The 23,384-nt window shown below is 42.3% G+C and overlaps 1 protein-coding gene and 1 long non-coding RNA gene across 3 annotated transcripts; both read right to left on the bottom strand.

Annotated features, from left to right (window-relative positions):
- Positions 1–2,859: 2,859 nt before the first annotated feature.
- LOC138949110 (surfeit locus protein 6 homolog) lies at positions 2,860–15,994 on the bottom strand. Of its 2 annotated transcripts, none has more exons than XM_070320862.1 (7): positions 15,903–15,994; positions 14,614–14,909; positions 13,806–13,919; positions 12,996–13,127; positions 6,582–6,821; positions 5,052–5,200; positions 2,860–4,149 (listed from the first exon to the last, which is right to left on the bottom strand). In XM_070320862.1, the coding sequence occupies exons 2-7, from the start codon at positions 14,816–14,818 to the stop codon at positions 3,898–3,900; spliced, it is 1,092 nt and encodes a 363-aa protein (XP_070176963.1). In that variant the 5' UTR covers positions 14,819–14,909; positions 15,903–15,994; the 3' UTR covers positions 2,860–3,897. The 2 variants fall into 2 exon arrangements, with proteins under 2 accessions (XP_070176963.1, XP_070176965.1); XM_070320864.1 differs by having other exon boundaries at positions 15,899–15,979.
- Positions 15,995–16,653: 659 nt separating this feature from the next.
- On the bottom strand, positions 16,654–22,936 carry LOC138949120 (uncharacterized). The gene is made up of 2 exons (XR_011450168.1): positions 19,062–22,936; positions 16,654–18,920 (listed from the first exon to the last, which is right to left on the bottom strand). It is a non-coding gene; the product is annotated as an uncharacterized lncRNA (long non-coding RNA).
- Between the last annotated feature and the right edge of the window lie 448 nt (positions 22,937–23,384).

The raw sequence follows: 23,384 nt of genomic DNA, 5'->3' as shown, positions 1-23,384 counted from the left end.
ACTCACCGCTTGAGAACATCCTAGGTGCCCTCCGTAAAGAGCGAGCAATTTTCAAAGAATTTATTTTTGCGTGGTTTATCTTACCCCTGAGCCATCGTGAACCCGTGTGATCCAGTTTCCCTTTTTTCACAATGTAGTTGTCAGTTAGTAATTTGAATGCGACTCGATGTGTTTGTTTGTTTGTTTTTGGGGTTTTAATGTCCCTTCAGCAGATGCTAGCTGCGATTCGAGACCGATGCAGTTATTTTCTTTTTCACTTCAAGTGGCAAGTTCCGAGGCTACGTTTCAGACTATTTACATTCAGATCTATCACTGTAAAAGAAGGTTCTAAAAATTAATCACTCGATGTGAGCTTATCTGCAATAGCACGTTATTATGTACCTCTGACTATGCACGAAACAAACGGCTGTGGTTCACAAGAACTCTAGCGATGGCTTTTGACTGTTCAGAGGAACTGGCGAAAGGCATAAACCGTCGTCTGCTACGAGAACCACGACCTTGCGTGACCCTGCTTCCGGGCTTTTCTTTTTTCAAACTTTCAAAACTTCGAATTGTACTGATCTTGTCTTGATGAAAAAAGAATTCTTTTATGATTTAAGAATGTTTGTGTAACAAGCTGTCAATTTATTATTTAGATTTTAAAAGTTGGGTCTAGCGCCAAAACGCACCACGGTCCGATTGTCTGAGAGACAATCCACAAAATTAATTCTTTAAAAATTGCTCGCTCTTTACGAAGGGCACCTAGGATGTTCCCGTTCGGTGAGTGTTTAAATGAAAGGGTGTTTGTACTGTGTGTAAAAGCCTGACAGTATCTGTGATGGTTTACGGGAGGCTTACTGTGCCTTTAATGAGCAAACTAATTAATTAACGTTTAAAGCTTCCGAGGTAAAATGCAAAGTCCGGACAGAGTAAAAGATTGCTTGACCAAAATTTCAATCTTCTTCTTCTCGTTCGTTTTTAATTTGATCGAAAAATGTTGGTGTGACAGTGCCGCCTCAACTTTCACAAAAAGCCGGATATGACGTCATCAGACATTTATCGAGAAATTGAAAAAAATCGTCTGGGAATATCATAACCTGGAACTCTCATGTAAAGTTTAATGAAGATTGGTCCAGTAGTTTTTTGTGAACCGCTCTACACTTACACACACACACACACACACACACACACACACACACACACACACACACACACACACACACCACACCCTCGTCTCGATTCCCCGTCTATGTTTAAACATTTAGACAAAACTTGATTAAATGTAACAACAACAATATAAGTGTTGAAAACAAGCGAGTGTCCACTTACAACTAAAACACGACAGGAACTTGGACGATATCCGCGACAAGTCTGCATGCTTTCTGTCCACCGTCTTCCTGACGACAGGCGTGACCTCTGCAGGAGTCCAGTAGAGCGCTGCGCTTCTTCTACTCGCCGTCATGATGGCATGGCGGCTGTGGGCGGGGACGTAGCTCAGTTGGTAGCGCGCTGGCTTTGTAGCCAGTTGGTCGATCCCCACGCTCGGCGAGAGATTTATTTCTCGGAGTCAACTTTGTGCAGACTCTCTTCGGTGTCCGAACACCCCATTGTGCACACAAAAAATCCCAAGTTCACAGCGAAAGTCTCAGGGCTTGGAAAACACGAAGACACGCATGCATCATCTCTCGTCTCTGATTATCATGATCGTATATTGATACTTTGACGAGACAAATCCAATGCTGTGTCAAAGAAGACAGCCACAGTGGGCTTGTTCGAGTCAAAGTATCTCACCATATCTTCAGCGTATTACCAATACTTGTCCCAATATAGGCCAACAGGACGTTAAACCCCAATAGTCAGTCTGTCATGGTGGCTGTGAACATGCATCACCAACACCTGGCGAACGGGAACCTTGGATGTTGAGGCAGACAACTCTTTGTTGATGGAAAAGAAACAAACAGCGATACATGTGGTCCAACGAGAGTGCGTAAGTGTTTCCCCTCTTGAATGGACAAGTATTAAAGAGGAAGTGCATGGGTCACAGCATTGCCGAAGCAACGATTTACCTTTTTGTCGCAGATAACGATATTAACAGTCAACAGCTTTATACAATTTTTTCACAGATGCCTTTCACATACCTTTAGTGTTGCCAGCCAATTACGTAATCACACACATTGTGTTGACGTAAAGTACCCAAAATAAACTAGGCCAAAAATCATTGCGACAATTTTCACACCGTAATTAAAGCATCAATTCCCGTGTCATTTCATCCAAACTGTATATGCCTGTGAAGGCTGTTCACTTAACTATCTGGATCACCTTTCGGATAAAAGATTTTTTTTACAGGGATCACGTGACCGCAGCTCTAAAAAAAAAAGTACCCTCACAATCGACAGGACAAAAACGGAAGAGCCCAATTAAAAATCGACCAAAAATCACAATAGGCAAACCTTTGGAACTTTGACATACGAGAAGAAAGCCAAATCAATTATCTACCCAGAAAAGGTTGTTTTGTTAATATTACCCTGTAATTGTATTGGGCAAATATTTATTTTATTTGTAATTAAATACTTGGGACTAGAGATTGTTGTCTCTTTTTCGCCGAGATGAAGGGCAGACACGCTTGACCGGTATGAGCTTGCTTTGAGGGATAAACTTACCGTATGTTATTGCCCCCCCCCCCCCCCCCCCCCCCCCCCCCCCCCTCTGGACAAGGGCCCCTTAGAATGTTTTGTGTCTGGATGATATGCTAGAAGTAATTAGATATTAAAGGACGTTATGCTCATATACACACATATCAACACACACACACCAACGCACACATCAACAGACATGTGCGCAATGCACACGAACACATAGCATGCAAGGGACACACGAGTGACTGATTCTTCTTGTTTAATCTCAGAAACAAGACAATTTCTGTTGTATTTTCATATTACACCATTACCTCTCTCAATCACACACACACACACACACACACACTAACACACACACAATTACAATCACACACACACACACACTCTAACCGTAACATTCATTATTTCCAGGGTTCTGGAGTCTTTTTCCAAAGCTGCCCTTGCACCAACATTACCATCGGCATCTGTGCATCACACCCTCATACCACCTTCAAAATTACTGGCTGGAGAACAGCTGAGAAAAAACTCTGAAAGCTAGGGTTGTATATCGATACAAAAAATAACGTATATTATCTCAATATTTTTTTTCTGTATCAATATTAATCAATGATATTTCGGCAACTGCAAATCATTTTATCAAGTGATATCAAGTGGGGTTCAGATGCTATCCTTAAAAAATCGAGTGTCCAAGGCAAGTTCTTGAGCCTCAAATTACTTTTATATCTTCTTTGTTCATGGGCTGAAACTCCCAGGGCTTTTACGTGTATGACCGTTTTTACCCAACCATTTAGGCAGCCACATTCGGGGGATGCAAGCTTAGTATTATCGGGTTTCCATAACCCACCGCACTCTGACATGGATTACAGGATCTTTTTCGTGCGCACTTAGTCTTGTGCTTGAGTGTACACATGAAGGGGGATAAGGCACCAGCAGGTCTGCACATTAGCTGACATGGGCGATTAAAAAAATCGCCACCCTTAACCCACCATGCCCGGCCGGAATTCGAACCCACAACCTTCCGCTTGGGAGGCTGGCGTCTTTACTCTGATCCACTTTGCTATTGCGCCTGTCTGATCTATTATATGACATCAGTCACTTTTCTTCTTGGAATTTAATGAATGGAAAACATCAGAATCACAGTCCCCTGCATACTTTCACACTGTCACAAGTCTCTACGCACACAGACCGTTTAAAACCAAACCTTCATGCGCTCCTTCTCACACATTTCACTTAAAACAAAAGTTCTTCACAGTCCCGATATCAATTGTCCTTCCCTAGCACCCTAAAACCCAGGCAGTATTCTCCCTTTTTTGATGAGTTTCTTTCTGTGTTTCGCTTTCTTGTCGTCTTTTCGTTTCTGAAGGTTTTTCTCACGTTTGTCCTGCCGTTGGTTCTTGTGTTTCTCTACAATCTGCTTCCGGTCGTCCCATTTCTTCACCCGATGAGTTTTCATTTTCTCTTTTCGTTTTAACGCCCTCTTCAGCAGCACTGGGTCGTCCTTGACCTTTTCACCTTTGGCCTTGCTCAATACGTCCTGCAAGCAAAACAAAGCAAAGAAATTGATACGCTGTGTCTCATCAAAACACTGCCTGCTAATTCTTGTTTGAGAAAGTTTTGTTTTAATGTTGAACGTATGAACAGATATACACTGTTCCAATCGACGTTTTTGGAAAGAACTGTCAAGTTTTTTTGGGGATTGTGGAAGACGTGCTTTCTCTTGTTTCCATAGAAACACTGAGGCAAGCCTACAGTGTCCTGTGTAGCTTCCCTCATTGTTTCTATGGCCATCGCCAGTCAATGGTCACTTCAGTGTGCACATTTTCGAAAGAAAAAGACATCATATCGAGGGGACACCGCATAACATACTTAATATAAGTAATTTTTCACTTCGATTCTGGTTTGAACTGGTCAACTACGTGTTCCTGTTTGTCACCCTAAAGCGAAGCGCAACTCTTCCAAAATGCTTGGAAATCCTGACAGAGTTATTTCGGAATCCTTTTTTCGTTTCTCTCCACCCTGTTCTTCATCTTCATTTCCATGTCTTTTTACACCAGGGATGTGTCGCCACATTTTGCGTTTGGCATTTGAAGGCGATACTTATCTCTCACGCTAAGGAGAGCAATCTGGGAGTTATTTCCCTTGCGGCATTGTCTTTCGACGATTTCAATGGGTTTTTATTCTTGACTGCGGGCATTGATCGTAATGCAAATTTCAGTGACGACTTTGACTGGCAATTTTTAGTGATTGGCTCTGGCATTAGAATTTTCGGTTTGTCATTGTTGGAATTTATCCTGGGGCAGAGTGGGCCCCAAGCTTCGGCAATGTTTGGGGCGGAACACAAAACTCCCCCGCCTCCGCTAGTGTCGAACCCTGAAGCAAGTAAGTGATAGTTAATAATCTCAGAAATGATGAATCCTGTTGGTGTGTTGTCCTTACCTGCCACACGTGTTTCTGTTCCAGCTTAGCAGCAGCATCCGGATCCGACTCCTTGACCTTGGCAACCTTGGCGTCGCGCTGTTCCAGTTTGGCAAGCAGACGTTTGTAGTCCTTTCCCACCAAAGTCCCTGTGTGCTTCTCTTTTTCTCCTGCACATCATGTTCATACAGATTAGTAGAAGAAACCAAGAACAGTAAGAATAAGATCTGCTCTAGTGCTAGAAGGAATAGTCCCTGTGCGCATCTTTTTTTCTCACAGAATAAGATCTGCTTGGGGGAATGAGTGGTGTAACAGCTCTGCCTCAAAATATTCTTTTTCTTCTTCTTCTTCTGCGTTTGTGGGCTGAAACTCCCACGTACACTCGTGTTTTTGCACGAGTGGAATTTTACGTGTATGACCGTTTTTACCCCGCCATTTAGGCAGCCATACGCTGCTTTCGTAGGAAGCATGCTGGATATTTTCGTGTTTCTATAACCCACCGAACTCTGACATGGATTACAGGATCTTTTCCGTGCGCACTTGGTCTTGTGCTTGCGTGTACACACGAAGGGGGATAAGCCACTAGCAGGTCTGCACATAAGTTGACCTGGGAGATCGGAAAAATCTCCACACTTAACCCACCAGGCGGCCGCGGCCGGGATTCGAACCCTCGACCTTCCGATTAAGAGGCCGACGTCTTACCACCTTGCCACAGCGCCCGTCTCAAAATATTCAGGAACCACTTACACAGTGGAACCCCCCTTGTAAGACCATGGTTTCCAACATTTTGTTTTCACACCCTCTGTACATTACACCCATCTAAAACTCCCCGCCTCCTTCATTGGACCTGATTATGTCTGATTTTTTGAAGTGTTAAAAGGGGGGTTCCACTGTAGCATGATATAATTGTGTCTCTTCCTTGGCTGAGACCTGTACTTTCTTTCAGCACCTGCATGTCAGAACCATATCAGACAGACATTTTCCACGGATATCTCTGTCATCGTCATCACTAGAGGCACAGCCACTGGCCTGTCTGCTAAAGTCATTATAATTTGCATGATTGTCGGCTAGATAATCATGGAGCAGTATGACAGAATCATAAACACTGCCTTTCTTACAAGCGCAGCTACTGACCTGTCTCAGCTAAAGTCATTATAATTTGCATGATTGTCGGCTAGATAATCACAAAGCAGTATGACAGAATCATAAACACTGCCTACCTTACAAACACAGCTACTGACCTGTCTCAGCTAAAGTCATATTTGCATGATTGTCGGCTAGATAATCACAAAGCAGTATGACAGAATCATAAACACTGCCTTCCTCACAAGCACAGCTACTGACCTGTCTCAGCTAAAGTCATATTTGCATGATTGACAGCTAGATCATCACGAAGCAGTATGACAGGAATCATAAACACTGCCTACCTTACAAGCACAGCTACTGACCTGTCTCAGCTAAAGTCATATTTGCATGATTGACAGCTAGATCATCACGAAGCAGTATGACAGAATCATAAACACTGCCTACCTCACAAGCACAGCTACTGACCTGACTGGGTGAAGTCAAATTTACTAAACACCATCTTCCCCTCCTTGTTGACGATGGGTTTGTTGGGTCGCTTGGCAACCACAGGACTGTCTGCGTTGGGCGTCGGGATCGAGTCCTGGCTGGCTTTGCTTCCCTTGTTTTTGTTTTTGTTCTTTTTGTTAGCGTTCATGCGTCGCTGCTTTCTCTCCAGTCTCTTCTGTTCCTGCTGCTCCGCCCCGCTCAGCCCCTGAGCCCGCTTCGCTGCAAGGTATGAGGTCATGATAAATAATAATAATAATAATAATGCATAATATTTATAAAGCGCCATGTATACAGGGTTTAACCCTGCTCAAAGCGCTGTACAGTCATTGGAAAAATACAACATAACATTATTTCAAGTGCAATCACACGCATATCAATGAATAACACAATGCACTATAAAACATTATCACACGCGCGGACACACATACACGCACTATAAAATACACATTGCACAATAATACATGATCACAAACATGTCAACAAACTTTATCAAGAAACTAGTAATATTCTTTCTTTCTTTATTTGGTGTTTAACGTCGTTTTCAACCACGAAGGTTATATCAATCAATCAATCAATCAATATGAGGCTTATATCGCGCGTATTCTGTGGGTACAGTTCTAAGCGCAGGTATTTTATTTTTTAAATTTTTATGCAATTTATATCGCGCACATATTCAAGGCGCAGGGATTTATTTATGCCGTGTGAGATGGAATATTTTTTACACAATACATCACGCATTCACATCGGCCAGCAGATCGCAGCTATTTCGGCGCATATCCTACTTTTCACGGCCAAGTCACACGGGTATTTTGGTGGACATTTTTATCTATGCCTATACAATTTTGCCAGGAAAGACCCTTTTGTCAATCGTGTGATCTTTAACGTGCACACCCCAATGTAGTGTCAGACCTGTTTACCCCTAAAACATTGCATGTGTATTTTCTGGGAGCAAAATGAGGCAAATGTGTAGTTTTGTAATTGAATGTGTAGAATTTCTCGTCGACCTATCACAACAACAAGAACAATGATTGCTACTTTTTACCACATGTATTGATTGACTGACGGAAAAATGGGAATTGCAGACAGTGCAATGAGCATGATGTTTTCCTTTCCGCGAAGACAAGGCATGGGTAGTCCTGATGATATTTTGGCAGAAAGACTTGGTTCGGCGCATTGCTCGTCTTTTTCTTTTTGGTCGGTGGCCTTTCGGAGTCATTTTCTTCACAGTTCTCATCTTCACTTTCGTGTGCTCTGCGTTCAGCCATTGTGTCGAAACGCCCGCATGGTTTGGCAGTAACGCTTTCAGTTGTACCCGGCATTTGCTTGGAGAAGCCTATTCGGCATTAACAAGCTACAACGCAACGCCCGTGGGCGCTTTACGCGCTGCACGCAGCAAACGACTGCTGGCCGAAAACATGGATTGGAAAATGGATCGGTCAAGGGAGATGAAGAAAATTACGGATTGTGATTTGCGTAGCCGAAACAATACCGTTTGCGTGCAGGGACGGGGCGGTGTGAGAGCACAACGGGACAAGGAACAGGTGTAAAGACGAAAAAAAAAGAATTTTTTTTTTAAATTTTTTTTTTTAAATACCGTTTGCGTAGAAAACGACAGACTTGCGTAGTTGCGTAGTATATTATTCAAATTCGTAGTTTACTACGCTCAATGTGTAGTGTAAACAGGTCTGTAGTGTACACGAAGGGACCTCGGTTTTTCGTCTCATCCGCGACGGAACTAGTAATATCGTGTTAACCAAAAAAATTCATACCATAAACATTCCAGCCTTGAGTCGCTTGATTCCATTGTGTTTGCAGAGCTGCCTGAAAAGGCCTCTTGTGAACCCTGCCTAGAGGAACCAGCGAAGCCATCGATTCCATCTGACCTAGCAGCGAGGACAACTCCTGAGCCGTGGATAGATTCTTTCCGTAGAGAGAGCGAATCAAAGCCTGCAACTTGTCCACCCTTCTCTCTCCATCCCTAGATAAGTGAAATGTTCGGACGGTTCCAACTCCGACTTCACCAGATTCACTGTGAAGCCGAGTTGCCATGCCAGACTGAGAACCCTCTGCGTGTGTGTTCTGCAAAGGTCCAGATATGCCCTCAACCGCACACCTTCCTGTCTCACCAGGGCACAGAGCTGACGAATGACCCATACGGGACTGGGTGGCCGAGTGGTAACGCACTTGCGCTCGGAAGCGAGAGGTTGCGTGTTCAGGCCTGGGTCAGGCCGCAATTTTCTCCCCCCTTTCCTAACCTAGGTGGTGGGTTCAAGTGCTAGTCTTTCGGATGAGACGAAAAACCGAGGTCCCTTCGTGTACACTACATTGGGGTGTGCACGTTAAAGATCCCACGATTGACAAAAGGGTCTTTCCTGGCAAAATTGTATAGGCATAGATAAAAATGTCCATCAAATACCCGTGGGACTTGGAATAAAGTAAAAAAATTCCATCTCACACGGCATTAAGTCTCAGGAAACATGAATACACGCATGCAGGAAAAAAAAATATGGGTAGCGCCGTATGTATGGCAGCTCGCTTTCCCCGGGGAGAAAGCAGCCCGAATTTCCATGAGGGTAACCTCACTGGACTGTAAATCCAATCCAATCCAATCCATCCATCCATCCATGGTGAATATCCAAGGGGAGAGAGAGGGACCGAAAGGAAGAGCTCGAAATTGAAAAATTTTCTCTCCCCAGCGGAAGCGCAGCCATTTCCTGTCCGCCGAGTGCATGAGCACATGGAAATAGGCGTCCGTCAAGTCGACAGAAGTCGCCCAGTATCCTGGCCGGAGAGCCTCTCTCACCGAGGCAGGAGTCTCAATTGTGAATTTCACAACTCGAAGATATCTGTTCAGAGTTGACAGATCGAGAACCGGTCTCCATGCTCCTGAAGCTTCCCTGCACAGCTGACTTGGCCTCCGGGTCTCTTGGAAACTTGAAAGGCGGAGGTATCCTGGTCAGAGGAGCCTTTCCCTCTGCCCAGAGAAGACGGAATCCCGAACGCACTATCCCTAAAATCCACTCGCTGGCCACCATGCGTGACCCTGGAGGGGCCGCCCGCCACCATGATGGTGGGGGCTACCGGGATCAGCGGTTTGGGAAGGCATCATTGGAGGTGGGGCTTACGCCCCGACCCCCTAGAACCACAAAAAGAGCCCCTCTTTTGATAAGGGGCACCTCGCCCCCTACCTCGAGAAGAAGTGTTCTGATTCTGTGCCTTGCCCCCACCAGGGGAAGAAGGCTGTGCCTTGCTCTCAACCTGAGGCTTGTTTAGCGCTTTCTGGAAACCTTGATGCGCAATCCGAGCAATGGCCAAATCTCTTGCATCTTGAGTCTCTTTTTGCAGAGCATCGAGAGATGTACGACCCAAGAGGGAGCCCTCCGTGAAAGGTGAGGCCCTCAGATTATCAATCGTGCCTTTGTCTCTGATCCTAGACCCAGCTAGGAAAGCCGATCTGCGAGAATGTACTGCGTGAGTATACAGTCTGGCCGAAAGATGCATCTGCTCTTGCGAAACCCTGGCTAAAGTAGCCAAAAGGGTAGTCACATCCTCCGAGGAGGCATCAAACCGAAATTCGAAAGGATCAAGCAAAGTTGCAATCAACCTTGACAAAGATCTCTGGAGAGACTCCGACACGGAAGCCAACTCCAACAGAGACCTTCCAGTCTCCTCCAATGCCAAAAGGGAAGCTTCAGTATAGGGGACAGACCTGTCCCTACTATACCCATCTTCCCTCAGAGTGGCTAGTTCCGGTGTAACCGGAAGAGCTGACCTAGGTAGAGCGAACGCCTCAATCAGATTGACAGGCTGAGTACCCAATTTGAAATTCCGAAAGCCAACCGAACAAGAAGGAGCTTGTTGATCAACTTGAGCAAGCCAAGGCTTAGCCGACTCAGGTGCCTCACTGTGTTGTGACAACAAAGGAACAGTAGAGCTCTGAGTATTCGACTGAGGATGAAATTTCGTCAGAATTTTCTATATCTCGAAGGCCACAGACGATGATTCTCGGAACCGGAAAGAACTCCGGAAATCACCAAGAGCCGAAGGTGGTGGAACAACCTGAGCCTTAGACTCAACCACCCCTTCCTCGAAATACTTGAAAGCCGTTTCCGATGCCAAAGCAACAGCTTTTGACAGCTTGTGCGGCAACCTGAATTCAGTGCATTCCCCCATAGCGGAAGCACCTTCATCAAAACACCCATCATGCACATCCGTGCAATCCGGAAGCTGACCCCCGCATTGACTGTCATAGTTCAACAAGGAGCCAGCTTTACTGCCCTCTTCCTGCCCCCAGGGCAGAAGCGGAAGCTGCACACCCCGGCCAAAATCTTCTGATAAGGCTGGGTGCACCAAGACTTCCGTTCGCTCCTCAGGGTCCCTACCCCGCACTGACCGACCGACAGAGCGGTGGAGGCCAGCCCAGAGATCAGAATTTTCGCCCCTACGACTCACGTCAGGGGTTACTTTCTCCTGAGGACGCACTACGCTTTGGCCGGAGAACCCGGTTACTTGCGTAGCTGACATACCTTTAGATTGAGCTGGAACGCCGGAAGACGGACCACTCAAGGAATGGAAGTGACGGTCATCATCATCCTGTGAAGCATGAACATCTGCATGCGTGACCGTAGCGAAAGGGCGAACCTTGGCTAGAGAAGAAACATCAGTCACCCCGGAAGGAAGGGCCCGAAGCTCAGCTCTCGTGGACGAAATCTCCGCAGCCAAAGATGAAACCTGCGAACTGAGCGAAAGTAGCAAAGCAGCTACGTCCGCAGAAGCCAAACCAGAACCCACAGAAGAGGAAGTCCCTTTAACGGGCTTATCTTCAAGAACGACCTTGTCTAAGGACCTAACAGGTAAAATGGAGGTAGCCGGCAAATCGACCAATACATCAATACATTTCTTGGAGGTCGGTTCTAAAACAGAAACAACAGCCTGGCCGGTTTGTTTAGATTTCCTAGGCGTTTTCTTGGAAGGAGAGGACTCAGCAGCCACCTGTTTAGGGGTATGCCTCTTCCTGGTATTATCAGCCATGACAAAAAGACTCAAGAATTTTTTTTTGAAAAAAAGTCCAAATTGTGGCCAAAAACGCCGCCAAAAACATGAAAAGACAAGGGAAGATCTCACCTCTGACCTCAATATAGTAGCAAAGTCAAAACGAAGAGTAGAAAACCAAGAGGAATGTAACAAAGTCAAAAGACTCAGTGACAACGGCTGCAAAACAGCCAGAGCGTACGAAATAGCGACCAACTTGACTGAGTGCTGAGGTAGGAATGACAACAAATGGCGGCATATGCGCACGCATACGGAAGACAGACTCAGTATTGGTCTGGCCTTGATACCAGTATGGGTATTGGTCACTCTTTTTTAGAGTTGTCTCCCTTGTTACCAAGGGGACGCGTACAGCATTACCAGCACTGAAATAGTTGCTATATATATGTGAGTTGGGTAAGATATGCAATTTAATGATGTTTATTGGTAGTATTTTTGCCAGGAATGTTATTGTTTTATATTCTTACGTGTTATGTTGTATATGTTGTCTGATGCTTTGATATATATGTATACACCACACCTGAATTTATCTTTTTGAGATATAAAGTTTTCTATGTCTATGTCATAGCGTATAGTGGATGTTTCAGGAACCTGCATTGAGGAGCCCGCGCGGGCGATATTGGGCGCTCAGGGGGGGAAAGGGATATTACGGTTAAATGTCAAAACCAACAAGAACCCGCGGATCTGATTGGTTCCCACTAGACATTATCCAGAAACACCTACGTTGGGGCTGTAATGGCTGTGGGAGAGTTGCCCCACTTATACAGATACATGCAAAGCCATGCCACCGATGACTTGAACCAAGTGATCTGGTTTCATGGTGACAAATGAGCTCTGCTGTGCATTTTGTGTAGTGTCCCCTCAATATGATGTCCTTTATTTGTTAGAAAATATCCAAAGCGAAGCACACTTTATACAGCTAAATATAAAGCACAGTGGGCTAAACACTCATCCCTATAAAGTTGAACCCCCCTTTTAAGACCCCCCAATTTAAGACTTCCTTCCTTTTAAGACCATGTTTTTCTCAGACTTTTTGTTCATAACCTCTGTCAATTTACCCCCATTTTAAGACTCCCTCCTTTTTAACTCATTGTCTCCAAGGTACGGATATATCCGTAACCACTCATATGGCTCTATCTGACCTGTAAAGTCCATCTAACGACTGCATTCCAGCGTGTTGATACACAGTTTCTACAGAGTTACTACAATTCTGAGTGACCTGCTGCAGCACAGCTGGTCTCGGCTGAAAAAAAAACTTGGTCAACATAGGTGGGGAAGAACGCGTTGAGACCTGATTTTCTCAGACTTTTGGAGGTCTTAAAATGGGGGTTCCACTGTACACACCTTGCAGTTGAGCGATTCTCGCTCGAAGCTTCTCCTGCATCTCCTGAATGTTGACAGTTGGTGCCGTCTTCTCCTTCCCTGCCTTCTTCTTCTTCTTCTGCTTGCTCTCCTTCTTGCCTTTAATCTTCTCCTCTGCGGAAGATAGGCGATACAACGTTACCTCACATTTCTCACAGAAAAAAAGTACAGTAGAACCCCCCTTTTATTAAAGAATGTATTTAAGACCCTGAAGTTAAGACTTCCTCCCTGTTCAGACCTTGTCTTTTTCACATTTCTTATACACAAGTCTTGTAAATGTACCCCTATTTTAAGACTCCCTCTTTTTTATGATCTGAATTTCTCAGATTTTTGGAGGTCTTAAGGGGGGTTCCACTGTCCAGGTGTACAATGGACGCCCTTGAAACCAGCCAAAAAGTTACCCCACACAGCAGGGATCTTTTCACTACAGGAATAATTTGGTAAGTATAATAAAAGGACAACACAAAATTAGTGTTGTTCTCATGCCTTGGACTTTGATCACTGACATAAACTTTTCTCATCTGATGCATTATTCTGACCTTTTACTGGTTGACGATCCAATAGTTCGACATGTTACATAGGACGTCTTTTGACAGAACAATATTTTTTTTAAGTGAGGGCATTTAGACCACATGCAGATTTTCGATCCAGATCCAACTCACCAACAAGTTGAGTCTGGGAACAACACTGTTAGTTATGGTACTCCCACAATAGTTTTCATTTGTGAAAACAATGTCTCTTGTAATTTTGAAGCCGGTTTCAACAAGTCACAAAAAGAAAACAAAAACTTACCCATAGCATTCAGCGTTGTCTGTAGGTTGCTGACTGTTTGTTTGTTGATTGGATCCACTCGCATCTTTTTGGCTGGCCTTCCGTTGCTCGTCTTGGTCTCTGATGCATCTTCACCTAAAGGTATAACCGGACATCCAAAAAGGTTATATTTCCTTCTTATGTGTTCACCCCCCCCCCACTCACAGAGCTTTTGAGCTTCTCTACCTGATACTCTCACCCTCCACCTCACATTCTATTTCTACCTATGCAAAAGAAATCATTAAGTGAGTGTACACCCAGCCAGCCAGCAGTCACATACATGTATGGTCGTCTTAGTGAAGTATCTATGACTATATCGATCTACGGCTTGTGTGTGTCTGTCTGTGTGTTCACGATTCACGGCCAAAGTTCTCGATGGATCTGCTTCAAATTTGGTGGGCATATTCAGGTAGACCCCGGACACAATCGTGGACAATTTTGAACACGTGCGTGCTCTCAGCGAGCAGCGCTGAACCGATTTTGGTTTTTCTGTACATCCATTCCCAGTAACTCTTCCTTATCTTCTCCAGTGTTTTGCGCGTTTATCTCCCTTCCTTCATACGGTGCACCGGCAAAGCCGGCGTACACCCGGCAAAGTCGGCTCTACTTCTTCCTGGCGAAGCCGTACCCGGCGAAGCGGGTATTCATCTAGTATATATATATATATCTACTCACTGACTTTCAAAGTGTGCATCCAGTTTCGAATCAAATTTTTGCATTTTACTTGAAGAACTAAACGAAACTTTTATTTTAACCATGAAATGTAAATTGTAATTGAAATAATGCTTACCTTTGTTCCTAATAATACCCTTGGCCTCTTCATTGAAGTAGATCTGCGCTGGAACCAGGTCCAGAAGCTGCTTGAAATAAACATTGTCTTTGTCGATATCATCCATCATCCTCTCTTCTTTCCCTACAGGGCTGCTTCTATTTGAAAGGTCGACGTTGCTGCTGGGTTGACCGTCCAATTGTGTATGGAGCTCAGTTATGGTCATCAACTTCAGCGGTGTAAATCACTAAATGAGCAGTAAGTGGTGACAAACTTTCTGAGGTCCCTTGCAGTATGTTTGCAGTCTCTTCATGGAGCTGAACAGAACAAAACATAAAAACCCCATAATATTTGCATAAAAAAGGTTTACTTTTGTGAACTTGAATAGTTGAAACAGCTGCTCATAATATTGTGGAGAGGTTAACTGCCAGTGTAATCTCTGTCTTAATTGTATCCATTCAGTACTGGCATTAGTTGGTTCTTTTCATGCATTGTGTGTAGACAGTCCGACACCAACGTATACTTGAATTTCTTCTCAATTGACTTTTCTCGCTGTTGTCTTTTGAAAAGAATGGGTTTGGAGACGTTTGTTTGTCAACTCTGAGAGAGAGAGATCAAATCAAATCAAATCAAATCAAATTTTATTTTACGAGGGTTGTGGCATAAGCAATATAAACGAGCTTCTTTTCAACCAGCCCTCGCCCAGAGAGAGAGAGAGAGAGAGAGAGAGAGAGAGAGAGAGAGAGTCGATCAGTATCACTATCAGTCACACAGGGACTGGGTGGCCGAGTGGTAACGCACTTGCGCTCGGAAGCGAGAGGTTGCGTGTTCAGGCCTGGGTCAGGCCGCAATTTTCTCCCCCCTTTCCTAACCTAGGTGGTGGGTTCAAGTGCTAGTCTTTCGGATGAGACGAAAAACCGAGGTCCCTTCGTGTACACTACATTGGGGTGTGCACGTTAAAGATCCCACGATTGACAAAAGGGTCTTTCCTGGCAAAATTGTATAGGCATAGATAAAAACGTCCATCAAATACCCGTGGGACTTGGAATAAAGTTAAAAAAAAATTCCATCTCACACAGCATTAAGTCTCAATGCGCCACTAATAGTCAGAATGTTGACCCTGGGCGTTAAATGGAAGAAGAAGAAGAACTCTACTCTAGTCTATCACTGTATCAGTATCAACTATCAAATCGATGTTTTTCAATTCTCGAATTCTGGCAGAGACACTATGCTCGGAATAATCGCGGCTGATATAAAGAGTGGCGTTTATAAATCAAATCAAATCTTCTCTGAAACATCTACGTACCTACCTCTCAGAAGCAGAAGCATTTAGCATCAATGTTTGGCTGTACACAAATACACACATGGGATAATACCGGAAGTTGCATAGAGTTAGTACCCCTGACTTATCAAGGGAGGACACTTCGTCTGTGCTGGAGGGGGAATAGCGAAATTTTTTCAGATTTCCAACAACACACATTCTTTTTCTTGTTAGCTTTTTAAGAGAGTAGAGACGCAGATGTAACGTTGACAACACAGCAATTTGGTAGAATTCAAGAACTATCTCCGTCAATAGTCCGTCGTGTAGTTATGTCCCTTGAGTGTGAACATGCATTTTATGGAATGAATCGAATTTACAGAGATACTGTAGAAGCATACCAGGATGTGTGTATGTTCGAGGGTGACTTGGTAACTGCAACATTAAATATTCTGCCTTATAAAATAACATAAAACCGAAGGCATACTATGTATACCTGTTGCTGCTGTATGTGTGTGTCTGTAATGTTACCTACCCCCCCTCCACAAAAAAGAGGCATACTTTAAGAAACAGTAATGCCGGTGGGGAAAACAAATTTTTGAACTGAAATTTTTGTTACTTTCGAGGTCTTGACTCTCAACCAAATGTCCTCGACCTTTTGTTCCTCAATATTTTTGGTCTCTCTACTTCAGGTCTAGTCTCTCATTTTCTCCTTGTGAAAGTGATGATTTTGCACACACACACACCATTATACACACACACACACACACGTCATACACACATCATACACACAGAACAAGAAGTTGGTTTCATGGATTGTTTATTCCACCAGTCAAAATCAAAAGAAGTAGCAATTCCAAATCTGATGAGTTGTATTTTTAAAACATCCAGTCTGTACACTTGGTTCTATATGCAGTCAGAATGGTTGACAAAGACAGACAGACGACCAGATTTGCAGGTGAGCGGAGACATTCAAGGTATACAGCGATGCAAGGCAACACCCTTCAGCTGTGAACACATACACACTATGAACAGGCAAGCATACAGACATGTGAACAGGCAGACATACAGACAGACATGCAAACAAGAGGCAGAATCCATGTACAAAATCTAAGCTCTTTACACAAGCAGATGATTCCGTTTCATTCACGAGCCTGGAATATTGATATTTTACACATACAAGTGGATCTATTATTCAAAAATAACCTGTACAAATAAAAGAAAGAAAATATCTCAAGGAGGAGAAGGGCAAAATGATTGCATTGTCAAGAACCCAAGGCTCACTGGCATCTGTCAAGTGCACATCAACACTAAGCACAACGCTAGACTGTCTTCTGGATTTCATGAACCTACACCAGAGATCCATTCACAAAATTTGGTTTACACAGAGGTTGCACAGAGCAAAATACAGCCCAGCGCCATTAATCAAGCTATCCTCTGCCTCGGCTGTGTACAAGCAAACTGAATCACACTTCATAATGAGCTGTGAATGCAGCTGAGAAAAGACTAGATAGTTCTGCCAACAAAAACTGACTTTTATTTTAAAGCATCACAAATGTATGCTAATGCACAGTAGATTCCTACCATCATACATAAATAAGTTCTAAAGAAAGCAGTTAAAATGTCACTTGCACAAAAAGCTATCGGTCATTCAAAATGCATACAAGTACAAGTTTGTGACAAATCTGTCAGGAAACAAAGTAGTCTATAGAAATGGATAAAACAATTCACATACTCATTCTTATAAAAACAAATGTTTAAATAAAAAAACCAGACACACAAAGCTCACATATTCGACTGTGTTGTAACGTCAGACATTCATGAACCAGTCACAGAACGCCTTCAAACTCCCAATTTTAAAGTGTGATGATCAAAACTGAATGTTTTCATGATTTTAGCTGGCGTCTCAGCTACTTCAAAAGTTAAAATACAAAACTGCAGTACCAGCTACAGCAAAAGAACTATTGAAACTAACGGTTTTGATTCTGTGTGAATCAAGGTGCTTGACCTGATCTTTCTTTCTTTCTTTCTAAGTTTCTTTATTTGGTGTTTAACGTCGTTTTCAACCACGAAGGTTATATCGCGACGGGGAAAGGGGGGGAGATGGGATAGAGCCACTTGTTAATTGTTTCTTGTTCACAAAAGCACTAATAAAAAAATTGCTCCAGGGGCTTGCAACGTAGTACAATATATTACCTTACTGGGAGAATGCAAGTTTCCAGTACAAAGGACTTAACATTTCTTACATACTGCTTGACTAAAATCTTTACAAACATTGACTATATTCTATACAAGAAACACTTAACAAGGGTAAAAGGAGAAACAGAATCCGTTAGTCGCCTCCTCTTACGACATGCTGGGGAGGATCGGGTAAATTCTTCCCTCTAACCCGCGGGGGGTGCTTGACCTGATCCAGAGAATCCTTTTTTAAACCATCTTTCTAACAACTTCGAACAAGAACTTTCAATTTCAGTCACCTACAATGTTTGAAGTACAAAAAACATTCTTTTAAATGAATGCTGTAATTATGACATAGAACTCATGGCAAGCTTACATGTATTTAAAAAAAAATGTAAAGAAACAGAACAGCTAATAAATAATGTGCATACAATCTGGAACAATATAATCAGAAATATGTTGAAGTGAAACAGAAAACTAAGCAGAGTTGGTGGGGTTTTCAACCACATAAAACATTTATTTAACTTAAGCAAAATGGTGACAGTATCAACGTAGTAGATTATCTTATGCATATTGTTAAACTAAGCAGATTTTTGTTCAGTTACATGGTCAATTTCTTCCCTTCTCTATTTCTCTTGCCAGAAGATTTCTCTTAGTTTCATTGTACGGTTGTCAAACTTGTTCATTTAGCACTCGTTCACGGCATCAAGATTACACAGAGAAAGAGAACACCTTTCAAACAAACGCATATCTTAATACTTGTTAAAACTAAGAGGCTTTTGTACATATTGTATTAAATACTAGTATACTGGCCAGTTTTAAATGTTACATCTTGCCAGTCACAAATGAACATTATACATATCACATTAGCTTAAGCTTCTGCTACACCGGCCTACGTATTCTTCTTCTTCTTCTGCGTTCGTGGGCTGAAACTCCCACGTACACTCGTGTTTTTTGCACGAGTGGAATTTTACGTGTATGACCGTTTTCACCCCGCCATTAAGGCAGCCATACGCCGCTTTCGGAGGAAGGCCTACGTATTAAAACATTTTTCTTCAAAAACCTACATTTTTTACAAACTTTTACAATTACATGTACTTCACCATGGCCTGTAACGTCAATGGCTTCGAACTCTCTTCAGCTTTTTCACGATAATTTGGAAATTAACTGTGTGAAACCAGCTGACACGGTTATCGTAAGCGAGGATATTGTTACATTCAAGGGTTTAATGGATACAAGAACAAGTACTACCCCATTCAAAGATATTCATTCGCCTCACTCAAAATTGGCATTATTTTCTTCAATCAAGTTATGCAAAATACTGCTTAAATCAGTGAACAACACCGATTCCTTACAAGACTAGAACCTGAAATCATGTTTATGGATATATGCCAACTTAAACAAATTCTCAATTTGCCAATCTCTCTCTCTCTCTCAGATTCTTTCTTTATTTGGTGTTTAACGTCGTTTTCAACCGTTCAAGGTTATATCGCGACAGGGAAAGGAGGGAGATGGGATAGAGCCACTTGTTAATTGTTTCTTGTTCACAAAAGCACTAATCAAAAAATTGCTCCAGGGGCTTGCAACGTAGTACAATATATGACCTTACTGGGAGAATGCACTCTCTCAGATTAAATATTCATCAAAGGAACAAATAAACTAATCTGCCGTACATAACTGAACTTGAAATTATGAGAAGCATAAAACAATGTTTCACAACAACACATCTGAATACAGTGTCCTTTAGTCTTTACTATTGTGTGCAATTTGTAAAAGCTCCATTTTGACACAAGTGCAAGGTAAGAAGCGGACAAGTCGATTTGTGTCTGATGTTACGGACAGAAGCAAAACAACATGTGAATGTGTAGTGTTGTATGGAATGTGGCCTGTACATTCTGTTTGTACTTTGTACCTCTCGGTGCTTAACATTCTTTCTCTTCCTATCATCATCGATTTCTCCCAAACACTACCCTCTCCCAAGCTTGGCCCCTGTGTGTTTTGTTACTGTCAGTACCAATTTCTCAACAGACGCATCAAAAAATAAAAACTGTCAATAATAAATACAATAACTAACCTTTTGTGTTTTCTGATTTTATATACTACACCTGTGAATACAAAATAGTTTGTTTTCTCTTCACTTTTACAAACGTCCCAAGCAGAAGCCGAACATGGAAAATAAAATGTGTGTGAAACTCAACAGCCTATGATTGTTCTCAATTGTGTGGTTGACAATAAGCCTCAAAAACCTGACATGCCACAATATTGTTGAGTCAGCTGAATACTGCAGAGTATACATTGCTTTGAGCAGAGAGTAAAATAATAAGTTAAATGCGAGCAATCAAACAATAAAGTGTACAAAAAAGGTTGTGGAAATGCATGGGTTAATTCAACAAAAGCAGTGAGCGTTCCTCAACTTCTTGGTCAAGTTTTATAAACAAAAAGCTCACTCCTTGAAATAAATGACAGCGGCAAATGATTTCTTCACACTTTCTTTCTTTATTTGGTGTTTAACGTCGTTTTCAACCGTTCAAGGTTATATCGCGACGGGGAAAGGGGGGGATGGGATAGAGCCACTTGTTAATTGTTTCTTGTTCACAAAAGCACAAATAAAAAAATTGCTCCAGGGGCTTGCAACGTAGTACAATATATGACCTTACTGGGAGAATGCAAGTTTCCAGTGCAAAGGACTTAACATTTCTTACATACTGCTTGACTAAAATCTTTACAAACATTGACTATATTCTATACAAGAAACACTTAACAAGGAAGGGTAAAAGGAGAAACAGAATCCGTTAGTCGCCTCTTACGACAATGCTGGGGAGCATCGGGTAAATTCTTCCCCCCTAACCCGCGGGGGGAATTTCTTCACACTGTATGAAAACACATTCTGTCAAAACCAAAACAAGCAAACAAACAAAAAATTAACAACAGGAAGAGACATTTTTTTTCCATTCATTCAAAACCTTGACAGTCAACAAACACACATACATGTGTGTGCAAATTGACAACATACACTAAGTTATTAAACAAACGAGAGTTTGAAAGCAACTCACTGTGCACCTTGTTAATGCACACTGAATAACAAAAACCTACACAAAACATTACCGAAGTTCAACCAAACCCTGTCACAAAGTGCAGAAATAGAGACATATACTCAAATTAAATACATTAAAAAAATTTTTTTTTTTATTTAAAATGACAATCAAACCACCTCTAAATTGTCCTAATCGCTTTCTTTCTTTATTTGGTGTACAACGTCGTTTTCAACCGTTCAAGGTTATATCGCGATAGGGGGGGGGGGGGGGGGGTCCTAATCGCTCCTTGGTTCGCCTGGGAATGAGGCAGTATGATGGGGGAGGGGGTGGAAAACCAAATCTACCACAAGAACAGTGAACAAAATTGTGCTGAATTCCGGAAAGATGAATTCGGAGAGCATGAATCACAAGAACTGTGAACGTGAAGGCAAAAAAGTTCAGCAGTTTTCACATGCACTTTAAGAAAAAACAAGTCGCGTAAGGCGAAATTAGAACATTTAGTCAAGCTGTCGAACTAACAGAATGAAACTGAACTCACTGCATTTTTACAGCAAGAGCGTATACTCATAGCATCGTCAGTCCACCGCTCGATGCACAGGCAGTGAAATTGACAAGAAGAGCGGGGTAGTAGTTGCGCTGAGAAGGATAGCACGCTTTTCTTTATCTCTATTCTTTTTAACTTTCTGAGCGTGTTTTTAATCCAAACATATCACATCTATATGTTTTTGGAATCAGGAACCCACAAGGAATAAGATGAAATTGTTTTTAAATCGATTTTGGAAATTTTATTTTAATAATTATGTTTATATTTTTAATTTTCAGAGCTTGTTTTTAATCCAAATATAACATATTTATATGTTTTTGGAATCAGAAAATGATGAAGAATAAGATAAACGTAAATTTGGATCATTTTAAAAATTTATTTTTGTTTTTACAATTTTCAGATTTTTAATGACCAAAGTCATTAATTAATTTTTAAGCCACCAAGCTGAAATGCAATACCGAAGTCCGGCCTTTGTCAAAGATTGCTGGGCCAAAATTTCAATCAATTTGATTGAAAAATGAGGGTGTGACAGTGCCGCCTCAACTTTTACAAAAAGCCGGATATGACGTCATCAAAGGTATTTATCGAAAAAAAGAAAAAAACGTCCGGGGATATCATTCCCAGGAACTCTCATGTCAAATTTCATAAAGATCGGTCCAGTAGTTTGGTCTGAATCGCTCTACACACACACACAGACAGACAGACACACACACACACACACACACATACACCACAACCCTCGTCTCGATTCCCCCCTCCACGTTAAAACATTTAGTCAAAACTTGACTAAATGTAAAAAGAAGCTTGGATTGGCTCAGACAAACCACTTTTTACCCTCCACTGCAGGGGACTTTCACTTTCCAACAGACATGATGATAAATAGTAATGAAACATGGGCTCTGCTGGTATCTACACAGACCAAACTTCACTGCACACCTATGGGTTTACTGATCACGGTCAAATGCCACTGGCCTTAAGTATTATATCTTAGCGACTGCACAAAGAACATAACATACTAGCCTGTGCAGAAATTAACAGTACATGTACAACGATTTGCTTGCATCTATTCACCTATCAGCACTGAAAGGACATTTAGTCTAGGCACAAGCGAGCAGCTTTCATATTTACAGGAGACACTGAACAAATTATTGCAACATAAAAAAGACGTGAAATATCACAAATATTTTCATAACCCCAGCTTGCTCAATTGTCCTGTTTTGTTTGTTTATTTGTTTTTATCTTATTTATTTAATTATTCATTGGGAGAGGGGACCCTTTCTGAAAAAAACCTTCAGTGGTCCATTTCTCTTAACCCAATCCCCCCCCCCCCCCCCCCCCTTTAAAAAACCTTGTTTTTTTTCAGATTTCCTGTTTATAATATAATGTCTGTAACTTGATCTCCACATATTGAAGACCTGATTTTCCAAGATGTTTACAGGTCTTTAAAAGGAGGTTCCACTGCAAGAGATTAAATTACATCATAACCTCATCATTTCTGCAACATCAGACTCTTCATCCATGATTTGAAAGCTTGCATTGCACATCTGCCCCCCTACCCCCCCCCCCCCCCCCCCCTGATTGTTACAGCTCACAGTCACATCACAGTTCTCTTCATCAGAATCGATTTGTTTCTGTACAAACGTTTTTAGTTCCAGTCAGTCTCCCCAAGATGTGGTCGCCTACTCTTGAGAGCTCTTAGCAGTTTATTCACTACCTGCATCTGTGAGATTTTTTTTCTTTCTACATAAAGTATGTGTAAATTCTTCCCCAACACGTG

The sequence above is a fragment of the Littorina saxatilis genome, linkage group LG15, assembly GCF_037325665.1.
Source record: "Littorina saxatilis isolate snail1 linkage group LG15, US_GU_Lsax_2.0, whole genome shotgun sequence".
In the NCBI taxonomy this organism is placed as follows: Eukaryota; Metazoa; Mollusca; class Gastropoda; order Littorinimorpha; family Littorinidae; genus Littorina; species Littorina saxatilis.
Note: the sequence above shows the minus strand (reverse complement) of the source record. Positions and strands in the feature narration are given on the sequence as shown.

Coding starts and splice junctions, on each gene's coding strand:
- LOC138949110 (XM_070320862.1), bottom strand. CDS start 14,818: ATGACCATAACTGAGCTCCATACACAATTGGACGGTCAACCCAGCAGC. Junction 13,128..13,805: donor GACAACGCTGAATGCTATGG/GTAAGTTTTTGT, acceptor TATCTTCCGCAG/AGGAGAAGATTAAAGGCAAG. Junction 5,201..6,581: donor ATTTGACTTCACCCAGTCAG/GTCAGTAGCTGT, acceptor CATGATGTGCAG/GAGAAAAAGAGAAGCACACA.